Raw genomic sequence first — 24,045 nt, 5'->3', positions numbered from 1 at the left:
TTACCAACAAAAATAATATAGAAAATTATGATGTAATTGTACTTTCTTAGTTAAACACATTTTGTGTTTAAACTTTAAACAACAGAAAGTAATTAAATGAAAATATAATTATAAAATAAAAATTATATCTTTTTGTAATTAAAGAAATAAAATTCTTTTCAATTGTAAAATAAAAATATTACCTTAATAATTACATTTTCATCCAATTAATGCAATGTCCAATCCCACCTTAAATGTAATTTATTTTCATTTTATTTTACTCATAGGTGACGTTTGGTACATTCTCATGATAATATTTTAATGCAATGTGATTTTTGGGAATATTATTACTAAAATATAATATTACAACGTTAGTTATCTGAAGAAAGTACTAATTAAAATCCAAAAAATTACATATGCTTTTGGTTCATTAAATTTTAATAGAATAATGTACATTTATTGTATAATTACATATTTATTATTTTATATAAAATTTATTAATTAAAAATTGAACTTAAAGTAAAATAATAAACTTGAAAACAGATTTATTAATTAAAAATAAAAGGGCTTTAAACATGTAAAAAACTTAAAATAACATGAAAAAAAGTTAAGAAGATAATCGAATTTAGGTCACACAAAAAAAAAAACATCAACGTTAATCATCGAGAATGAAGAAAGTATTTTTCAAAAGCAAGTTTGATAGGAAGAGCTTTCTAAATATTGATAAATTCAGTTTATTTTCCCTAATTTATAAATTTACTTTTATATAAATATAAATATATTTACTAATAAATAAGATATCCCTTTTTTGAAAGGTTGGTTTTATTGAAGACCGAGATATTAGCTGCAAGCCCGACCCGACCAGATTGGACGTGGGCTAAAGTTTCCAAACAGGGATAAACCCTAAACCCTAGCATCCCTCTCCTTGCTGCAGATATAAATTTCGTATGTGTATCTAATTCAGAAATTAAAAATATAATAATAAAATTGCCATGGGGAAGGGGAAGGGGAAGGGCAAGCAGCGGAAGCAGATAATTCTGCCCCCGGAACTCCCACCAGAAATAGCAGATGATGATATTGAAGTCTCTGACGAGGACCTTAAATTCTTGGATGAAAACAAAGACTACGCTGGCTTCGTCTCTCGCTTGGACACTCATTCTATTAACAAGTCCATTTCTTCTCTTTTTCCTCAATTTTCAAATTCGACTTCTATTTTTAGTTATAAAAATAAAATCATTTGTTATTTGTCGATTTAATTTCTGTTTTGGTTATACATGCTTTGATTTGATATTTGGATAGTGGAAATTAGTTAAAATTTAAAAACGGCATTCGACTGTGGCAACTTGAAATGGGAATTAGATATTTCCATTGAACTTTGTTTTGTGGATTGTTTTGTGGATAGGCAAGTCACTCGGGTGGAGGGTGTGAATGAAGATGCTTTGGAGGCTTTGTATGAGAAGCGACGAAGGAAGACATTGGAGCACAAAGAGAATGAGAAAAGTGTTGTTCAAGTTGATCCTGTTGATGCCCTTCCTGTCAAGAGTTTGGATGGAGAAGTCTACTACCGTACATGTATCTTATTCTTTTCTTGGAAAAAAATGGAAAAAAAAGTTATTTTACTTTCTTTCAGTGCTAAAGAAAGTGTCTTCATTTATGGAAGAGAATGAAATGGTTTATGCTGTTATATAATGCAGTTTCCCAGACAGCAGAAGTGACTGAAAATGAAGGAGACATTGATAAGAGCGTAGTTAAGCTGACGAAAGCTGAAAGGAGAGCAAAGCTTAAAAAAACTAAGAAAGAGGCCAAGAAAATGGGGAAGGAATTGGCTAAAACTGAAGAAGTGCAACCAACTCAACAAGAAGCTGCACTAGTATGTTGTTAGATTGCTCTTCTATGTATCTTTCAATTTAAACAAAAAACTATGAATATTAGATTTTACACTAATGTCTTAGACAATATTGGTGATCTTTCTTAGAGAACGTCTAGGAGTCAAATGGTCCAATATATATTCAATATTCTAAGAGTGCTTGTCTTTTAGGCAGAGGTAAAAGAAGACCTCACGGCTGAGGAAGCATTTGAAGCCAAAAAGCGTAAGCTAGCTGAGCTTGGAATGGCACTACTTGCAGACCCAGAGGCAAACATTAAGTCTCTGAAAGAGATGTTGCAATTTGCCAAAGATGGTGATCACTCAATTGTAAAGCTTGGACTGCTGTCCTTGTTGGCTGTCTTCAAAGACATTATTCCAGGGTACCTATAGTTTTTTTCCTTCTCTACTGCCCCTTAATTACTACTTTTAATTAATCTTCCTGTTCACTGCATTATATTTATATTTTTACTCTAACTTTTGAATGTGCTAAATACAGCTATCGGATTAGGCTACCTACTGAAAAAGAGCTAGAAATGAAAGTTTCCAAGGAAGTTAAGAAAATGCGATTCTATGAATCAACACTTCTTTCTGCTTACAAGGTTTGAACTGCTAACTTTATATGATCAGTTCTTGAGTGGAGTTTGCATGTTGTGGGTATTCAGCAGAATTAAACAGGGTTTTCTACCATCTTTTCTTTTAGAAAGATCACCGTTATCTGAAAGCTTTCAACACGGCTTAATTGGCCTATGGATTTGTGCAACCATATTATGTGCTGATGAATATGAAAAGGTTGTAGAAGCATTGGTCTATTGTGAAGATATGGGCATTCCATCTTCTAGCTGGTTTTATAGTATGTCTAATAATAAGATTTGATGTTTTCCACATCACTCGAGTTTATTTTTAGTGCAATAACTTGTTATTAATTTGGGCATGCATCCTTCATACTATTCATGGGAATTTGCAACAGGGATACCTGCAGAAGTTGTTAGCATTAGAAAAGCAGCCCAGGTTTCATCATGTTGTGGTTCGTTGTATTTGTACTTTGCTTGATGCTGTTCCTCACTTTAACTTCAGAGAAAGCTTGTTAGTAGCTGTTGTCAGAAACATAGGCTCCTCAGATGATGTTGTAAGGTATACTGTATTGATGTTCTTTGAAATGTTAAAAATCCTCAAGTAATTTCTCAAAGGCCTTACAAGTTTTGATGTTATTAAAATGAATTTAATATATTAGTAGAATAATTTGAGCTTGGACAGCACAATGATGTAAAATTGATACAAAAGGTGAGCTTACTTGTTTTTCAAAATTCTAAAACCTACTATAGGATATTGACATATGTGCAATGGCTAAACTGTTGAGGAAAATGAAAGCTTGTTTCAATGTGAAAATCCTCCTATACTTACCTAGTTTAACTATATTTTGGACTGGCATGTTGAATTCCATGGAAGCAATTTAATACTCTCATCTAATGTATTTAGTTTACTCCTCTGATGTATGGGCTTCATTAATATGTGGCTTGTTGCTAATTGGTCTTAAATGTTAGGTCATTTTAAAACTTTAAGCTTGAGATTTTGGAAGATTGATGGCATAGCTGGTTTACGTTCATTGTTCTTTTCTTTTTGATTGTTACTTTCCATATTTGTAAGATCAGGATTTAGTTTGTAGAACCTATTTGCACTGCATATCTTTTGCTACTTTGTTCCAGTGAAAAGAAATAGGCTTGGAGGAGTCATTTCATTGGTACATAACTATTTTTCAGCGCTTCTTCTCTTAAAACAGAGTTATAAGAAGCATAGATTAAAGTATCTAAAAGTCTTCCTTTAGCTTAATTGCTAGACGTGTTTTAGCCTAATGTTTTGCTGCTGCATGATCAAGTGGTTTTTCAGCTGCCACCAACTCTCTCCTCCACTTCACTTCATTTCCTTCCTATCACCGCCTTTATTGTTATAAAATTTCATCCTTTTGGGTGAGTAGAAATTGCTATGCTCGTAAATAAATAGATGGGCTTTAAAGAAGCCAAAAAAAGAAATATTACAGTTATCTAACTGATTAATAGGAAGAGGGGATCTAGGTTAAGTTTTATTTTAATCTTATTAATCATAATGAATCTTTGAATAAAAGAACTTCTAAAATAAACTTTGAGAGATGGTGTTTCAAAAATAGTTGAGAAGTCAAATTATAAGCCAGCTGATAATTTCATATCACCTTATCTAATGAGCTTGAGCTTATGCCAAGGAAAATTAATCCTATTAAACATCCATATCTTTCCCATGATCATTTCATGCATAGAGGAATGGTAATTTTCTGTTGCTTCCTTTAAAAGAAAGGTCCTGTTACTTTTTCTGCTACTCAGCCACTGTGTTATCCTTGCCAAAAGACCAAATCCATATGAATTATGGAGTAGACTACAGTGTATTGTTTCACTTTATTTCTGGCAGATGTCACTTTAATATCGTCAATGAAAATTGTAATGTTCTCTTCCATTCATATTTGAGTTTTCTGCACATCCTGGATAACCTTTGGATAGTTATGTCTTGCACCCTGCTTGAAACATGCCACCATTGTTGCTTCAGTGATGATTGCATGAAGTACGTTTTTGTTGCTTTTGTCTAAAGGGCCTACTACTTGTTTACAGGAGAATTTGTTATTCAACAATTAAGTCACTTTTTACCAGTGAGGGGAAACATGGTGGTGAAGCTACTGTTGAGGCTGTTCGGTTGATTGCAGATCACGTCAAAGTTCATGACTGTCAATTGCATCCTGATTCTGTTGAGGTATTGAATACATTTCTGCTGCATTTATGGTTCTTTGTATGCCTTTTGCTTTTTGTGCAAATAATGGTAAGCTGAAATAGTTGCATGATTAGAATCTGTTTTAATTCCATTTTGTTCAAGTTCCTTTTCCATTTTGTTTCTCCACCTTTTCTCACATGAAAGGGATTTGAAGTTGTTATATGGAATGCAAGTTTGAGCTCGGCAACTGAAGACGTCAGATTGTATTATGAATGTTTGTCTTTAAGATGTTAATAAGATGTGGAAACGTCATCCTCTGTTTTTAACTGATAATCTGCCAGGTGGCCGTTTATCGAATTAGCTACTGATAACTGTTTCCTTATTAATTCACATGATATGTACTTTTTTATGTAACTGTCTGCCTGCTCCTTACTTCCTTTTTCTTTGGTTAATTTTTGATACTTTTCAGGTTTTAATGTCTTTGTCATTTGATGATGATCTTGGGAAGCCTGAAGTTCAAGAAGGTAATAACAAAATGAAGAACAAGAAAAATAAAAAGAGAAAGAATTTTGAGGAGTCAAATCAGCCTCAAGGAAATGACAGAAAGAGAAGTAAGCAAGAGACTATAGCTAAGATGAAGGAAGAGGTATCCCCAAAATAGCTATAATTCTTTTATGTTTGCTTTATCTTTCTTGTTATAAATATTACTGCATTGATGCTTGAATGCTTTGCTCAGGTTGCTGCAGACTATAAAGCTGTTTCCTATACTCCAGATGTTGAGGAACGGAAGAGGATGCAATCTGAGACACTTTCTGCTGTATTTGAGACATATTTCCGCATCTTGAGGCATACCATGCAATCATCTGTAGCCAGGTGTGTTTGGTCCTCACTCATTACACAATTACAATGAACAGTGTGGTTGGTTATTGGTACTCAGTGAGTTTTTCAGTTACAATTTGTTTAAGGCAGTGTGATATGCTGCCTAGTTATCCTATTGATCAATAATGGAGGATAAAAGAAAACCATAAACATGAACTGAAAATAGCATGAAATTTAATTTCCAGCGACCTTTAATTTAGAGGTTGATGACTCCAACTGAGGTCAAAGTTTAGATTCCAACACCCCATGTCGTTAAAAAAAAGATGCATAAAGAAATTGAAAAATCTCTTATATATTTGATAGATGTAGTGTATGTTGAGATAGAATTTGTTAACCAATTGCAAAAACGAATTCCTGCACTTTTCAGTTGGACTGCCGTTTCTGGGTCATTGTGTTTCTCTGATAAGATGCTCTTTTATTGAACCTCACCCAATCCCAACCCAATTTGTTCCCTCTTGTTAACAAAATACATGATCAGGATCCTGTCTTTCTGTGTGGTTGTGAGGGAGGGAGGTTGTATTAACTGTAGATGGTTACTATCAGTATTTTGTCAGGATTTCTTCGTACTTTATATGTGAAATAAAGTGATGAGAGATGAATCTTTACACCTATCTCGTTTTGTTTAATTACTAGTCTTTGTATGATATCTTAAAATTTCCTTAAGATTTGGTATGTGTTTCATAACCATAAGAGGGGAAAAAATGTATCAGAATGTAGTAATATAGATGAAACAGAGTATCTTTGTCAAAAAAAGAGTGAAATTTTGTTAACGTTGATTTAGATTTCCAAACAATGGTGGATTAGGATGGTTAATACTGACAAAATAAAAAAGTAATTACCATATGAATATTTATACCAATTTGGTTTTTATTTAATCTGAAGTTTTCAAGTCTTATCTTGATAATTAAAAATCTCTAGCAAACCAGTTAATTCTGTCATTTTCTTTCCAGTTCTGAAGCAAATGGTAATATAATTTCGGATGGGTCTGGGGCACATCCTCTTCTAGCTCCTTGTTTAAGTGGTTTGGGGAAGTTTTCTCATCTGATTGACATGGATTACATTGGAGATCTTATGAATTATTTGAAAAGGCTTGCTGCTAGAGGTAGCAGCTCAGATAGTTCTGCCCAGAAAGTGCAAAATTTGACTGTGTCTGAGCGCCTTCGCTGCTGCATTGTTGCTTTTAAAGTTATGAGGAGCAATCTTGATGCTTTGAATGTTGATTTACAAGAATTTTTTGTCCAGCTTTACAATCTTGTACTTGAATACAGGCCTGGAAGGTTAGTAGGATATTGCTGCTCCATAAATATTTTCTAATGAATATCAGAGCTTAGGAGTAAATATAGCTTTCGCAAATTCTTTTCTAGCCACAAAATCTGGTTGAGACTAGCTTATTGCAAACATTTTCAAAAGCTGAAATCAACTTTCTGAAACAAGAACAGGTTTATTTTCTTTTAAGAAAAGCCAGTCACCAGAGGAAAAACTGCAAAGCGCATAGCCGGTGTTAATATTTTGCTTTTGTCTATGTTGCAGAGATGAAGGTGAAGTTTTAGCTGAGGCTCTTAAGATAATGCTATGTGATGATAGGCAACATGACATGCAAAAGGCAGCTGCATTTATAAAACGCTTAGCCACATTTGCTTTGTGCTTTGCATCTGCTGAATCCATGGCTGGTGGGTTTACTTATTTGAATTGTTGGACAATTTGATTTCTAGTGCCTTTTTATGGTATTGTTAAGGCCTTTTTCTTTTTCCTTTTTTTGGTTTTCCTTTTTGGATATGCAGCATTGGTAACATTAAAACAGCTTCTTCAGAGAAATGTGAAGTGCCGAAACCTATTAGAAAATGATGCTGGTGGTGGCTCTGTGTCAGGATCTATTGCTGTAAGATATTCTGTTACTCTTTAAATGATAGAATAAGTTCTCATATGCTTTTTGTTGAAAGTGACACTTGCTGCGTTAACGTCCTATTCCTATATCCCAGCAAATTCATTGTCATTCTTTTTACAATGTTCTATTCCTATATGCTTTGCAAGTCATTAATGGGAAGAATGATCAGAAGAGATATAGGAATTGAAGCATGAAAATTTTAGTTAGTGAACATTTCGTGGCAACTCGATTTGGGTTGGTGCTTTAATCTGCAAATTAGGCTGTAGTATTAGCCTTCTAATCCGCAATTTAGGCTAGTTATTGGTCTGGGGTTTGATTTCCAACATATGCCACTCCTAGCCCAAAACTATGACTTCCATTGTGTCAAAAAAGAAGGGTTTGATGTCCGTTTAGTTACTATTTTGATTAATTGGTAGAAGGAACACTGGTTTATGAATTTGGTTATTTAAGTAGCATGTAATTGTTGGATTTTGCTTTTGTTTTGACACTGTAATAAATGTAAAAACAGAAATACCAACCATATGGCTCAGACCCCAGCCTAAGTGGTGCACTTGCTTCGGTACTTTGGGAACTAAATCTTCTATCTAAACACTATCATCCGGCCATTTCAACACTGGCATCAGGCATCTCAAGCATGAATTCTGCACAGAACCAGGTTTATATCTCCATATCCCCTCAACAAGCTTTTAAGAACTTGTTGCTGGAAGCGGAGTCATTCAGGTACAACCAACAGGGCTGTACACAGAAGTCAAATAAGAGGAAAGGCAGAAGCATTGCACTTGCCTCAACATTGGCTAGTGTTGAACCTCCTCCGATAGATGAAAATGAGGTGAGCAAGAAGCTCAGAAGGCATTTCATTCTTCTTCGGGACATTAAAGAGAACGAGAGATTAAGGGGTGAGTTGGATAGGACAGCATCAGCCCTACTGTTATATGAAGAATACAAGAAGCAACGGAAGCCAGCCACTCTGACAAACAAGAAAAGCAAAAAAGCAAAAACGACGGTTGGGATGTGAAATATGCAGAGGGAGTGTTTTGCCATTGAATTCACTTCATTTTAGGAAGTTGGCGTCTGTTAATGCTGTTAATTATTCCAATTTAGGTTTTAGGTTTTAAGTGCATCCATCATGGTTTTTATTTCAATGAGTATAAGTTTTTTTTTTTTTTTTTTGAAAATATTGCAATATTTATGCTGTAGGAAAGGATATAATGCCATAAAATTTTTTTAGGGAGGGCTGGTTTTGCATTTTTCTAAATTTGGTAGCGATTGAGGAGATAGCCCAAGTCTTCATAGCCATAGACCTGACTTTGGGGTCTAATTTTGGGGCTTTATAGTTATAGACTTGACTTTGGGTTGGGCTTTATTATTCTTTGATTCTGAAGCTAAACTTCATACGAATATTTAATTAAGTAAACGATATATTCTATATCAAAATATGCAATTAACTTGATAAGATCATCAACCACTAGTATTCAAAATTAAAATGTTAAAATTATTTAATTTACCATCCGACTCGTAGGTCGAATGTTTGATCAAATGGAATCCAAGAATTAAATATTCATAAGGTACAATTATAACTCAGAAAATGTAATTTTAAATTTTGTTACATCAACCTGGGAAAAAGGTATTAAAGTCTAACGATTAAGGGTCGCGAAGAACTGGATGAAAAATAACAAGAAATTTTAATTTTCTAGACTTGCGTAATTACGTCGTTGTCATGTATCTAAATATATGATCGTTTCATCCTTAATCGAGTATAAATAATTAATAATAAATATTATATAATTTAGTATAAAAATATAAAAAATATTATGTAACTTAATTAATTATGTAATATGTTAAAATGTAGAGGAAATTATATTTCATCAATAATAAAAATAAAATATAAGCTCTAAAATTAAAATTCTACTATTATTGTATAAAAATATCTGGTTTTAAACTCAAGTGGATATGTTTGAAAAGACAAAAGTTATTTGGATTTGAGTGTATCTATTTGTCATTACTTGTGTAATTACTTCAATTCTCACATTTTCATAAGAATTAAGAAATGTAATTCGAGCATTTCAGTTACACTTAACTTAGTGTGACCTACTAATTATAGTGATTACCTAAATATACCACAAATGTATAATTACAAACAACTATATCTAAATTCAATTATGATTTTTCAAACATGTTCTAAGTTATTCAAATTCAATCACTACCTATCACAACGTTTCGTTTGGTGTTCTAAAATAAATATCATAATCCAACAGATATTTGAATCAAGCAAAGAGCAAAGTAATAGGGACAGTGAATAAAGATATCGCAACCAATCAAAAAAGGACCACACACTCTCATACAAGAAAACGATTAGTAATAAGAGTCAAAGTAAAGTTCAAGTATAAAGAGAAAGGTATAACAGTTACTAAGATAATCCTTTTACTATTCATCCTTCTCTAAATTATACTATTATTTAAATCCTAATTGGTGTCACGAACTAGATACCAATTTAGTTGGAAAATTACTAAACTACCATTACATATTTGAAATAAGTTATATTCTTACAAATGTATCTTTTCACATTTTAATAAAACCAATATAAAATTTGTAAATGTTGAAATTTGAAACCCTGTTATCAAAATCTATAAAATCTTTTTTTTAATCACTTTAATCAAATTTTAATTTTGGTAATTTTATACATTTCAATGTTTATTATATAAACGGTCTCACCCACATTGATTTTTTAAATATATCTATATTATTATCTTTACCACTTAATGTATTTTTAAATGATGATGTCATTGTGACGCCTCAATTGATACATGGCACTTTGTAATTGGCTAGATTTTTCATCTTGTTTTCTTTAACGTTCATGGACAAAAGTGAACTTTTGATAACAATATAGATAAAAGTGGACCAAAAAATCTTTTAAGGACTAAATTGAGAAAAAATCGATATATTTTTAGGGACCAAAGTAATAATTAAGCATGAAGTTTAATACTTTTAAATATGAAAAGCTATGAAATATGGACATGTAATACGGATATAACACCACGGATACATTGACATGTTAAATTTGAAAAATTGTGGACATGGGTATGGCTAAGATTAGAGGTGTACATGGGTTGGGCCGAGTCGGGTTCGGACTGGGCTCAACTAAAAATTTAGGTCCGTTTGCTAGTCTCGACCCAAAATATGGGCCTAAAATTTTGCCCAAGCCTGACCCGGATAAAAGTGTTAAAACTCGAGCCCGACCAAGCATGCCCATATTAATTTTATATTATTTTATATAATTTTAAAATATATATAATATATAAAAATACTAAAACATCAAAATAAATATTTCCCAACAAATTGAAAATAAATTTAAAAAATATGTATACTTAAATAACACTAAGATAGATGCAACTTAACAAGCAAATGCATCTAAAATAATAAAAAATTAACAAATGTCTTTAAAATAATAACAAAATTAACAATAAAATAAGTTTCATACAATATCCAAACAATAACAACAATATAGTAGTAACATAATAGTAAAATGGTAGCAAAATAGGAGAAAACTATAAGAAAATAATATTAACAAAAAAAAAAAAAGATTTTTTTCCTTTAGTGAATTCGGGCTGAGCCCGGGCCAAAAATGCCTTACTCGAGACTTGGCTGGCCTTATTTTCTTGTCCAAGCCCACTTTCGGGCCTATATTTTTACTCAAATCCTCCTACATTTCGAGAGGACCTTCGGGCTGGACCGGGTGGCCTGACCCATGAACAAGTCTATTGGAGATGGAAATAGTACGAATTTTTGCCTATCTTGACCCCAACCTAGCCTAACACATAAGAAAAAAAAACTACCCCAAACTCGACCCAAAATTTAACAAGCCTCAACCCAATTTCACCTGAATTTTCTATTTTTAATTTTCGCTTTTAAACTCCAATTTTTAGCAAATAATTAATATTACCGTATCTTCATTTACGATTTCCATTTGGTTGCAATCGATTCTACCTCTTAATACCTATTTTTATCTTCTATATTTTCTACTTTCCCCAACTGTTTGGCAATATTCACATGGAAGTCTTGATGATTGTTGATGGATCTCAATTTCTTTTATGTAATCAAACTATTGCCTTGTTTTTTTTTTTTTTAATGAAACCAAATAAAGCACAAGAAAATAAGTAGAGCACTAGGTGCAGCACATTGGTGTCCATTACAATAACAACTGTCGACAAGCATAAAAAGGATCCAATTCTAGCAAAACAACTAAATGCTCACTTATACAACAAAATCAAACATCATATGCACACTAGTGTCCAAAAAATAGATTTGAATTAGTCCCCCACACAAATTGCTCGAAACTCTCTAGGGCACTTTATCTGGCCATCACTCCTGCACATTAAACTCAACAACTTGAAGACAAGGCATAATAGCTATCAAGCACACTAGAAAACATAGACACCAACTTCATATCATATCAGGCCAATGACATACCAAAAACCATAGACACACCAATCCAGACAAACTAACACTCTAATTACTACATAAATTGAGAGTTAACACTCCAATTAACAAAATCCAGATGGAAGTTATTATTACCAACTTGTGTCTATTATAGAACTGAGAGTTAACATACATATGCAGACTGAAAATCTGGAAGACTTCCATAAAGCATTAATCATCTTTATCCTCCCTCGTGCCTAGGTACATTAGGTGGTGGATACTCCCCATTCGCTTCAAACAAAGAAGGTAAAAGTGTAGTATAATTTGTTGGATCCTTGACCAATTCTTTCACAACCTGACAAAGAGACTCATGAATTCTCTTCATATTTGCTATGCGACGATCATCTTAAATCTCTGTCCTCTTTGTCAATTTCTACACTATAACGCCCCAAATTTTATTAGATTTGGATTGATAAATTATGATAAATAATTTGATTTAGTTTGGTGGTTAAGTGCTTTAAATGTCTGCTTTAGGTCTTGAGTTCAATTCCTTTGTTTTGGATTTTTCTCTGTTAATTTTAAATTTTGTCCAACTTGAGTCTTAGGGCTTATCTTTTGATTTCATAATTTGTTCTCAAGGATGAGTTCACTGGTTTAGTGGTAAGGCTTTAACTTACCCTTAGGTCTTGTATTTGAATTCTATTGTGCACATGTGTGGAATACTTTTTTGTTTCTGGCTATTTGTTAGAAGTTGAGTTCAATTTGAATTTTATAAAATTTGGTGGTTAGGATAACACCAAAATATTTTACCTTGTTTTTGCTAAAAATTATTAAGTCCCTAATTTTGCTCCCAAACTTTAACCGTCCAACATTCCCACTCTCCTCACGTTTTTTTCTCTTTCCTCTTCATGTTTTTTTTTCTAGTCTTTTTCTTCCCCTCTTATTTCTTTTCCAAATTCCTCTTTTGTTACACTGAAAGCTATCTTTTTCCATTGGATTCTGCTATTTAACCTATCTTCTTTCATTCTTCGTTGTGGATTTGCGACGGGTTCGGGAAGTGTATAAATTGTTTTGAAGCTTTGTTAAGTTAAGTGAAGTTTTTGCTAAATTTCTTTTGTGATTAATGTCGGAATTGTTGGTCCTTGTGCTCTTAGGAGATAATCGTACAATGCTTAACGATCCCTCGATAAATTAAGAACGGCTTAGGTTTCTGCCAATTTCATGGTAAGTGGGATTATGTCAGATTTAGGGATTCATGTATTGAGTATTGACTATCAAATTTAAGGTTTTGGTGTTGTTAGTTGCTTGTTAATCGATGCAAATTAATGTCGTATGTAAGATTCAGAGTGCGCTATTGTGTGCTTAGTCAGAAATATCATCAGGTGTGTGAATCTAACCTGAAAATTTGATTAGAACTTAGAAAAACCCAAAAAGAAGTGGTTGTTTCAAAACTGCTCTGCATCACATGGCTACCATACAGCCGTGTGCACTACACGAGTGTGTGGTTAGCCGTGTGGAGCACACAAGCATTATAATGCCCCAAATTTTCTTAAATTTGGATTGTTAAAGTGTGTTAAAAAAATAATTTGGTTTAGTGGATAGGTGTTGTATTTGAGTGCATGAGGGTCTGGGTTCGAGTCCTTTTCCTTGAATTTTGTTAAATTTGAATCAATCCCTATCCTTGATCATTCAACTTAAATCTTATTTCCATACAAGATATGATAGAATGAGCCTGTTTGTCAAGTGGTAAGGTATTAGTTTTCCCTTTGATCCTATGTTCGAATCCTTGTGTTTGTAAAGTGGGTTGAGTTAGATTGAAATTGTAAAAATCTAGTGGGTTTATGATTTTTTTAAATTATTATTATTTTATTAAAATGATCAAAATCCCTAAATTCACTCACCAAACAAACAGTCCATACCCCTACTTTCTTTCATGTTTGTTTTTCCTCTTTGTGCTTTTCTTTTTATTTCTTCTCCCTTTGAGTTTTCTTTTCCTTTTTGTTAATTCTTGATTAGTATCATTTTATTTTCTTCTATGTTCGTGCGTGATTTTTGCTCTTCAGTCATAGTTCAAGCGTGGTGTGAGTTTCATCAAATTAGTTTTCTATTATTTTAGTTTTAATTCGTTCTTGAACAAGATTTGAGTTATTGGTATGAATTCTCGTTCTACATTATGTTAAGTGTTCTCATGGTTTTTGCTTAGGCGAAGGGTGTTCTTGTGAAGTTAGTGCTCGTGTGCTTATTTGGGAATGTTTTCTTTTAGGAGAAAAGGTGAAATTTGGGTTAATTCGTGTTTGTTAATTAATTCATTTTGGTGCCCTATGTAGGATTTTGATTGCATTATTGTGTGGTTTATCGAAACTATCAATAGGTGTGTGAAACTGACTTGAAATCTTGACTGAAACACGAAAAAACCCAAAAACAGGGGCTATTTTTAAAACTGTCCAGTGTCACATGGCCGTGTGCCAGGCCGTGTCACAGACCGTATACACGACACGATCGTGTGGTTAGCCGTGTGGAGCATACGGTCATGTGTGATTACATGGCCTGAATAGGTAGGCCGTATGGACCACATGGGCTGGCTTATTAGGCCGTGTGGGCCACACGGCCATTTGGGCCCTTTTTGTTTAATTTGAAGGCCCGATCAGAGGCCGATAATGAGACTCAAAAACCACGAGCCTTTTGTAGGTTTTTAAAAATGTAAAATTCGGTATGTTACACATGAGTATGATTAGAAAGCATGATAAGTTGGCTTCGTTTAGTATAAGCTATGTGATATGTTATGCTTTATAAATTATATGTTTCGGTATGCATGCCATACAAATTATGAGATATGTATGTATGCTATATGTTGTTGCATGCGCATTTGGGATGGGTTTTGATACGATAGAGGAAAGGTATTCTAGCAATTTTACTGCAAATTCTGGCAGTTAAATTGCAAATTTCTATCTGGCAGTTTAGCTACACATTTATGAGTGGCATACCGCCATGTACTAGTGTGACTAGATGGATGGACTCCTATAGTCCTAATTGGTGTGATTGGTTGGACGAAGATGGTGTGTAGCAGACGGGGGTAGGATTTGCTCTGTTATGCTATATGTTCTAAATATATGAAAAATTTTGATATGATAATTGTATATGTGAACTCTATAAGTAAAATTCTGAATGTGGGACAAGTCACACATTAGGCTTCTAGCTGACTTGTTTGTTTTGTTTCATTTCAAGTGATCCATAGATTTAGGATTGGTGGTGAATCTAGAGCTCAGTTCAGACATATTGGTGGTGAATCTAGAGCTCAGTTCAGACATTTTGTTTTTATGTATGTTTTGGATAAAATTTTGGACTCTATGGACTTTCAGATTTTTAATTTGTTTTGGGACGTTAATTTTTGGTTTTGGTATTTATTTCATTAATGTAATATTTATAAACCATATTTTATTTAAGACGACATGTCTAATGGGATTTTATGATTTTAAATGTTAAGAATTTTTAAGGCATTTTTCTGTTGGAAGGTTTTGAAATTAGATACGATGTTTTACATGTCAATTGGTAAGCAAATGTTATTGTTTTAATAAAATCAATAAAACAAGGTTTCGACAAAGTGCTGTTACACGATCTTCTGAACACTAATATTTTTTAAATAACTTTATTACTCTTGAATTAAAACTAAGTTTTCACGTAAATTAATCGACAATGTTTTACGTGACAATGTAGCTTTCACAATCTGACTGTAACGTCTAGCTGGGTTTGGGGTGTTATAGACGTGTGTGATTACAAAGGCTGATTAGATAGCCCGTGCGATTACACGGGCTAATAAAGTAGGTCGTGTGGGACAGACAGGCATGTGGGCCCATTTTGCTCAATTTGTAGGCCTTATTTGGAGCCGATTAGTATACTATGAAATTAGATTTATGGCTATTATGTAAGCTTTTAAAATCGTAAATTCAGTGTGTTATTTGTTTGTATGCTTAGAAAGCATGATAAGTAGGATTAATTTTGTGTAAGCTATATGATATGATATGATCTGTGAAAAGACATTTAGGTATACATGCCATACATTTTATGTGATATGAATATATGTTAGTTTGATTATGCATGTGCATCGCGGTGGGGTTTGATTTGTGATGGAGGAAGTGTATTCTGGCAATATTACAGCAAATTCTAGCGGTTAAACCACAATATCTGTCTGACAGTTTAGCTGCACCTTTATGAGTGGAATACCACCATGTACCGGTGTGATTGGATGGATGGACTCATGTAGTCCTAATTAGTGTGATTGGTTGGACAGAGTTAGTAAATAGCAGATGGGGGTAGGATTTGTTCTGATATGATATATGTTTCAAATATATATGAAATTCTGTTATGATAATTGCATAATTGCATATTATAAGTAAAGTTTTATATGTGGGAAAGTCAAATTGGGCTTTTAGCTCACTCGTTTATTTTAATACATTTTAGGTGATCCTCAGACTTAGGATTAACTTTAAGTATGTTTTGGGTTTGTTATGGACTTTACGAACTTTTAGACTTTTTAATTTGTTTTTGGGATACTTATTTTGGCATTTGTTTTTATTTTGCAAACATAATGCTTTAATTGGTATTTCTAACAAGATGACATAACCAATGAAAATTATGATTCTCAAAATTAAGAACTCCATGTTATTTTATCGCTGCAAAAGTTTTGACATCAATAAAATTTTGTGTTACAATATTAACTAGTTTAAGCAAATGGTTTATTTTTAAATATTTAATAAAACAAGTTTTCATCAAAACGCGCTATCGCACGAATTTATGGATACTTATGTTTTTTGTTAAATTAATTAATTTTATTTACTCTCGGTTTAAACTTAAGTTTTCACAAAAATAAACAGATAATGTTTTATGTGTCGATGTAACCTTCATAATCCGATCGTAATGTCTAGGCTAGGTTTGGGGTGTTACATGTACTGCATCTATGAGTGATGACGCATTTACCTTCCTAAAGGTACTTGATGACTTTGAAGATGAAGCCAGAAGAACTTATTGTGATGATGAAGGTTGAGATACGTGTAATGGTTCATCAGCTTAAATCTAAGAACCAAAAATGTTACTAGTTTACCCAAAACTATCATAATAAGACTTGTCAGTTGGGTTGCTCGATGGACTCACAACCTCATTACGCCATCAGGGGACACCAGCTTGAAAGCACAACTCCGTAATAAGGCAAGATATACAAATTGTTTGGCTAGGCTTGGAATGACTGAAGATTTGATTGTTAAGAAACTGTCCAATGTCAATCTTGTGACTCAACAAATGCTAAAAAAGAGTAGATAAACAGGATGTTATGGTTCACTATGTTACTTTTAGGGCATAATATGATGATGAATGAATCTTAACCACGTCTTAGCTTCTTGAAAAAGATTGGTGGAGCAGATGGTGTCATTTCCATGAGGAAAAACCACTCCACAACCTTGAGTAAAACATTATAAACCATGTCTATGTTCATCCTAGAATTAACAAACTCAGTATATTCACAAGTCTGAACTATTGGAAGTTCATGATATACCCTAATAATTTTGGGATCAAAACACAATTTCTTTCCTCTCACCATACAACTATTGTTTTTGGCCTTTGGAAGATTATTATAGAATCACATACAATTGGAAAGAAATAAATATCACGAGTATAAAAATAAGTTTTCATTTCCTCCCAGTAATCAAATTGATATAATCCTTCACATCATATTTTTCTTTCTCATCAACAAAGACAGATTCCAATGACATACTAAGCTCAGGATGAACTTTTGGTTTAAATAATTTTTCAAACTTTTCCTTAGCCATGTTTGAAAAAGACTTCTCAAAGCTAACAAATGCCCTCTTTCTTTTCCCATTTTCCATCTAAAAAAAATGGTATTACACCTATTCGTTACCTTAAGAGATTAATAGAATGGAAGTTGTAAATTAAGATATATATATATATATATATATATATATATATATATATGCCTTTAGTGATACCCAAATATGGAAATTTTGAAATACATTAAATTATAGCTTGAAATATCTTTTCATGGGTCTGGTCAATACGATTTGATGAGTCAAAACAAACATCAACAATTAAAGTTATATATACTTTTCAATAACATTGTTCAAAAAGAATTTTTGAATAATTTTTAAAGCTTGGAATAAATCATGATAATTCAAAACATGACTTAGATACGTTAAATAGATTCTTTTAAGTTGCATGAACAAAACATTTCCTAGTCATCTTATAAAATGCAATTGCTTCATGATCTTAAATGCACGATTCACAAAATTTATTGGGGTTGTTAAATATAATGTAAAAAGAGGAATACAATAAAGATATTTGCTGTTCAAGTGCCGTTTTCTATTACTCTGGGTTTAACAAGAGTGGTTGTGGTGGAAAGGAAAAATATAGAAATGTAGGAATACGTTGAACTATAACTTGAAACATACATCCCCTGGGCCTGACCAGTACAACTTTAGTGGGTCGAAACAACACTCATCAATTAGAAATATATATACTCTTAGTTGACATTATTTAAAAATATTTTTTGACTTATTTTTAAAGCTTAGAACAAATCAAGATTAATCAAAATGTGATAGATAGATTAATTAGATTCTTTTAAGTGGCACGAACAAAACATTCCCTAGTCAACTTACAAAACATGGTTGCTTCAAGATCATGAAGGCACGATTCATAAAACTTATCACAGTTTTTAAATATGATGTAAAAAAAGGAATGCACAATAGATTTTTTGCGATTCAAGTATCATTTGCCATCACACGGGGTTTAACAAGAGTTGTTTCTGTTGAAATGACAAATATAAATTTTTTTGAATGCGTTGAACTATAACTCGAAATATTCCTTCCATAGGTCTGGTTGGTATAACATCAGTGGGTCAAAACAAACTTCATCAATTAGAATATATATACTGTTTGCTAGTAGTACTTAGAAAGAATTTTTTAGATTATTTTAAAATCTTGGAATGAATCACAATGAATCAAAACATGACATATATACATTAGTTAGATTGTTTTAAGTGGCATTAACAAAACATTTTTTATTCAAATTACAAAACGTTATTGCTTCAAGATCCTGAAAGCATGATTCGTAAAACTTATCAAGGTTGTTAAATATGATGTAAAAAATATATAGATTTTTGCGATCAAGTGTCATTTTCCATCACTCGAGGTTTAACAAGAGTTGTTGCGGTTGAAATACTAACTCACCCATTTAGTACCCTGGCAGAATTGTTGCTTTAGTGGTATGACACTTGTTTGTTACCTTGAGATTAATAAAATGGAAGACATAAATTAAGATAAATATAAATATACCTTTAGTGATACCAAAATATAGAAATTTTGGAATACATTGAATTATAACTCGAAATATTCCTTTCATGGGCCTTACTTGTTGATAACTCTTAAAAAAAGTTATATTTTAGACCTCTAAATCTAAATATTTGCTTGTAATTAAGAAAATATGTTTGCATTTTAGACTTATTATTAGAGCATTGCATACTAAAACTGGGATTGTGTTTCAATTATACATTTATGTTACTTTTAATTACTGGAAAGAGGTTTGGTAGTCTTTGATCATAAGTGCAAGTTGGATGAAAGAAAAGAGAAGCAGGAAAAGAGAACGAAGGATGTGAAACATTTCCATGGAAAATGGTGGGATAGATTGCCAACAGAAATGCCATGAAAATTCCAGGAATATGACACAACACTCAATCCATGTCACTCTTAGCCAACTATACGTGTACAAGATAAATCATCCTAAAAATAGAAGTAAAAAAGGTGTGCTAAGAGGGACGGATCTACCCTATAAAAGGAGGAGAGAGAAGAGAAGAAAAAACACATACAGATTGTGAGGAGAAAAAAGAAAAAGAAAGAGAACGGTTGCTCTCTTTGCAACAAAATCCAGTGGAGTAATTCAGAAGAGAAGAAGAAGAGAGCAGCTAAAAAAGGGGGATCACAGACTCGAAGAAGGGGAAGAGAAATCTGCCCTGGGTTTTGCATATAATTTGGATAAGGAGTTAGAGTGCAGCAAGAAATTCCTACAATTCTGCCTTTGTTCTATTTTCTTGGTGTTGAATTTTGTGATTTGTAAAACTGGAAATATGTTGATGAATAATTTTGTTTTGGAATTCATTGCCCAACCCATGATCTATTTGGGTAAATATTGAATTAAATATAATACCCATGATATGCTTGTGATTAAATTTACTATTTCATTTGATCCTTGTTTATTTGGAATGCATGCAAGCTCTAGACATAGTTGATTGCATGTTATGGACTTAGATGGATTTGAGTCTTGAAGGATTAAATACATTAGATCATCATTTGTGAGTCTTGTAGACATACACAGACTTCGAATAATAATCAAAGTTTAACTCTCGAAAGCAGTAGACTGCAGTAGTAAATATCTGGGCAGTACTTTAGTCATAATTTTTCCATGGCATTATTATGTTATGAAAATATTCCCTGAGTAATTCCAACCCTTATCATTCAACAGCAGGAACACTCTCTACTTGTTCCTCGTGAATTCCCACGACATTTGAATTGTTTGATCATTTTTTGTTATAATTGATATTATTAGTTCTTTCATTAATTCCTTTCACAAATTTATACTTTATTCCTTTTACACAATTTCATTCTTTAAATCATTAGTAATACTTACCAATTCAAATCAACTTTTGATCCCTGTGGAGACGATTTTTACTTATCATTATATTACTTAAATCGATGTGTACACTTGCATATTTGCATTATTTACACACAACAAGTTTTTGGTGCCGTTGCCGGGGATTGACAATATTGGTGAAAAATTGGTTTGTTATTATCTGCTTAATTTCTTTGAAGTTTAGTTTAATTAGTTGTTTTGTTTTTTCTTTCTCAGGTCTATGCTAGTGCATGTATAGAAATATTTCAGACAATACCAAGTACTATTTTGATCTAGAGATTGATAGAACCTTAAGGCGAAGAAGAAAACAGTTGTGAGAAATGGAAAGAATTGGAAATGAATAGTTTAGAGAGGAGCCACTAAATCAGGAAAGAAGGGATGTTGATCTTCCTCAAATAATAGATGAAAGAGACAGACCCATTAGACAACATGTCATGCCAATCTTGGATGAATTAAATCCAGGAATTGTCTGGCCATATTTTTAGGCTCAACATTTCTAATTGAAGCTACTCATGTTTCAAATGCTGCAAACAGTAGGGCAATTTAATGGATTGCCTATTGAGGATTCGAGGATACATTTATGACTTTTTTGGAAGTCTATGATTCATTTAGATAGCAAGGTGTTATTGGAGATGCCTTGTGACTAAAGTTATTCCCTTACTCATTGCGTGATCATGCCAGAGTATGGTTAAATGCATTACCATCAGGTACAGTGGCATTATGGAATGAGTTGTGTCAGAGGTTTCTGCTAAGATATAATCCTCCTAACATGAATGCTAAGTTGAGGAATGACATTACATCGTTTAGACAATCAAAGGATGAAACATTACATGAAGCATGAGAGTGATTTAAGGAGCTACTGAGAAAATGCCTAAGGCATGGTTTCTAGCATTGGACACAGATGAAAATGTTCTACAATGGATTGAATGCTCTTACTAGAATGGTTGTTGATGCATCTACCAATGGGACTTTACTTGATAAATCATACGATGAAGCTTATGAAATTCTGGAAAGGATAGCAAATAATGATTATCAATACCTTACTACCAGAGTAGGAATCAAAAGAACGAGTTGCAAAAGTAATGGAGCTTGATGTAATTACATCTCTAACAGCTCAGGTATCATCTTTAACAAATATGATTAAAACACTAAAAAGACCATCTGCAGTGTAGGAAATGAAAGCAGTAGAGTTAGTGTAACACCCCTAACCCGTCTCTATTTTCAGATTAGGGTTATGGAGCATTACCATGCAAATCAGAACAATAAAGTTGTTTAATAAATCATTAACATTATCAAACATATACATTTGTGCCTTAAATCGGGCCTTCGACGCCTTAAAAACAGTTCAGGATCAATCTAGGACTATTTTGAAACAATTCAAAAACTTTAGGAAAAGGTTAAAAATTTTGAAAATAGGGGTCACACGGCTGTGTGACATAGCTCAGACCGTGTAGTGCTCAAACAATGGGACACATGGCCGTGCCCCAGCCTATTTCTTAAACTGTGTAACCCACTGAGTTAGGTCACACGGTCGTGTCGAAGGCTCTGTAACTTTTTGACTTGTGACACACAGCCGTGTCGTTGGCCGTGTAACTCACTGACTTGATACACATGAACATATCTTAGGCCATGTAAGACTTACACCTAAAATAATAAATGACACACAACCGTGTAGCCAGGCTGTGTGTGTCACACGGCTGTGTGAAAGCCTGTGTGCTCCATAATTTGATCTTATAAACAAACCATTTCAAGACCAAAACATATTCAATCATCCACTCCATTTGTGCTTACATTCAATAGACCTAAACATCTTTCAAACACATCTAAACATACTAATTCAAGCAGCTTATTTCATCTAACCAATATGGCATTCAAAGGCACAATATTTATACGAAAACAACTTCAATCAAACAAGGCTATAATGCCACATATCAAGCACAAAACATAGTCAACTTAGCTTCCTAATGACAACAATTATAACTATTCACTTTTCATAATAAATATGCCAAAAGGACCAAAAGACTTAAACTTGCCTAAGCATTATAAGTCTAATATACAAAATACATACTCCAAAGACATATTTATACCAAAATGTTCATTATCATATTCAAATACATTCATTATAAAAAGGTCATATACATGCCATTTATAACCTTGGCCAAAATAACTCAAAAACTACTAAAATGATTGCTGGATAGTGTGATAGATCTCCGACAAGCCTCCAACTGATCGAGCTTCTGATAATCTACAAAATAGAGGAAAATAACTACATAAGCAACTAGTGTTTAGTAAGCTCGTATAAACATAACTTACCTTCTTAAGCTCAATTAGAAAATATGCATGACATCATTACCATGCTCATAAGCTTAATACAATCCTAAAAGCATCATCAAATTTATAAGTTAGTAAGTTCATACATAATACATATAAGTTCAACCATATCATAAGTAAATTTCCATATACATACCATCCATTACATGATCATTTAGTTCCCTTCAATTCATTTGCATTCATCAAATTTACATTTCATAGGATTATGAACAATTATCCATTTGAATACTTACCTTGCCATTTATCTTACTTACTCGTTGAACCATCTAGAATTACATTGGATACCCAAGAATGCTCACACATAGTGTATCTTTCCATATAACTGTAACCTTTCCTTTTCAATAGTGCTCAAACGAGCTGTGAAATGGGCCTACTCACACAAGCTGTGGGTCAGAATGTTAGCTACACAATGTTGCTCACACGAGCTGTGAAGAATCGGCAACAAATGCAGGACTTCAGCAATCTGTAGGACATTCAAGACCAACACTTGAAACATGAAATCCCTAATGACATGTCATTTGTATCCTAAGAATTCTTAAGGTTCAGACGAGATTATTTATCCATCAATTACTCAAAACGCCGATGTATTTATATATTCAAGTCAATTTGTAACCAATATAATTTAATAGATAATCAATCAACTATCATTAATAAGATTATAATTCATGCAAACTTACCTCGATAACTATAGTGGCAAAAGTAGAGTTGGAGACTAATCCAAAGCTTTTGTCTTTCCTCAATTTAAATTAGGTTGTAGTTTATCTTGACCTAAATAAAAAATTGATTCAATTAAATCATACCAATAATTTAATATCATAAATTCTAGCTTATAACCCATCTTATTATAAAATTACAAAATTACCCCTAATGTTTTAATATTTTTATAATTTAGTCCTTAATCCCAAAACTTGAGTTTCAACCACTTTTAATGGAAACCCATATTATTCAATTTTTCCTTTTACCTATATCAACCCTTATTTTTCCTCATTTTACAAAATATATATGAAATTTATCATTTAAATAAATTAATCTTAAAACCCTAAATTTACTAAAATCCTTTAACAAAACATGTTCATTTGACATCTAACTTTAATTATCTATCAATTAACATCACAAATTCATCAATTTCATTCATAGTATATCCCCCAACGTTTAACAGTTTTACAAATTTACCCACTAGCTAGCTAGATTAAGCTAGTACGAGTTCATAAACAAAAAAATCATTAAGAACAAGTGAGAATTACCTACCATGTAGAGAAAAATCTCTTAA

The 24,045-nt window shown here is 32.7% G+C and overlaps 1 protein-coding gene and 1 non-coding gene across 2 annotated transcripts; one reads left to right on the top strand and one right to left on the bottom strand.

Annotated features, from left to right (window-relative positions):
* Window positions 1-779: 779 nt before the first annotated feature.
* Window positions 780-8,774, top strand: LOC108464171 (nucleolar complex-associated protein 3). The gene is made up of 13 exons (XM_017764316.2): window positions 780-1,147; window positions 1,382-1,551; window positions 1,674-1,849; window positions 2,018-2,226; window positions 2,343-2,445; window positions 2,814-2,977; window positions 4,480-4,618; window positions 5,046-5,222; window positions 5,313-5,449; window positions 6,406-6,732; window positions 6,986-7,125; window positions 7,237-7,334; window positions 7,849-8,774. The coding sequence occupies exons 1-13, from the start codon at window positions 972-974 to the stop codon at window positions 8,353-8,355; spliced, it is 2,523 nt and encodes an 840-aa protein (XP_017619805.1). The 5' UTR covers window positions 780-971; the 3' UTR covers window positions 8,356-8,774.
* Window positions 8,775-21,222: 12,448 nt separating this feature from the next.
* On the bottom strand, window positions 21,223-21,329 carry LOC128286979 (small nucleolar RNA R71). The gene has a single exon (XR_008277679.1). It is a non-coding gene; the product is annotated as a small nucleolar RNA R71 (small nucleolar RNA).
* Between the last annotated feature and the right edge of the window lie 2,716 nt (window positions 21,330-24,045).

Source organism: Gossypium arboreum, chromosome 13, assembly GCF_025698485.1.
Source record: "Gossypium arboreum isolate Shixiya-1 chromosome 13, ASM2569848v2, whole genome shotgun sequence".
Classification (NCBI taxonomy): domain Eukaryota; kingdom Viridiplantae; phylum Streptophyta; class Magnoliopsida; order Malvales; family Malvaceae; genus Gossypium; species Gossypium arboreum.
This window is presented reverse-complemented; position numbering and strand designations above follow the sequence as displayed.

Bases quoted from the DNA above. Each gene is read 5' to 3' on its own strand.
- LOC108464171 (XM_017764316.2), top strand. From the start codon at position 972: ATGGGGAAGGGGAAGGGGAAGGGCAAGCAGCGGAAGCAGATAATTCTG. The intron at 1,148-1,381 runs GTCCATTTCTTC...TTTTGTGGATAG, and splicing joins GACACTCATTCTATTAACAA to GCAAGTCACTCGGGTGGAGG. The intron at 2,227-2,342 runs GTACCTATAGTT...TGCTAAATACAG, and splicing joins TTCAAAGACATTATTCCAGG to CTATCGGATTAGGCTACCTA.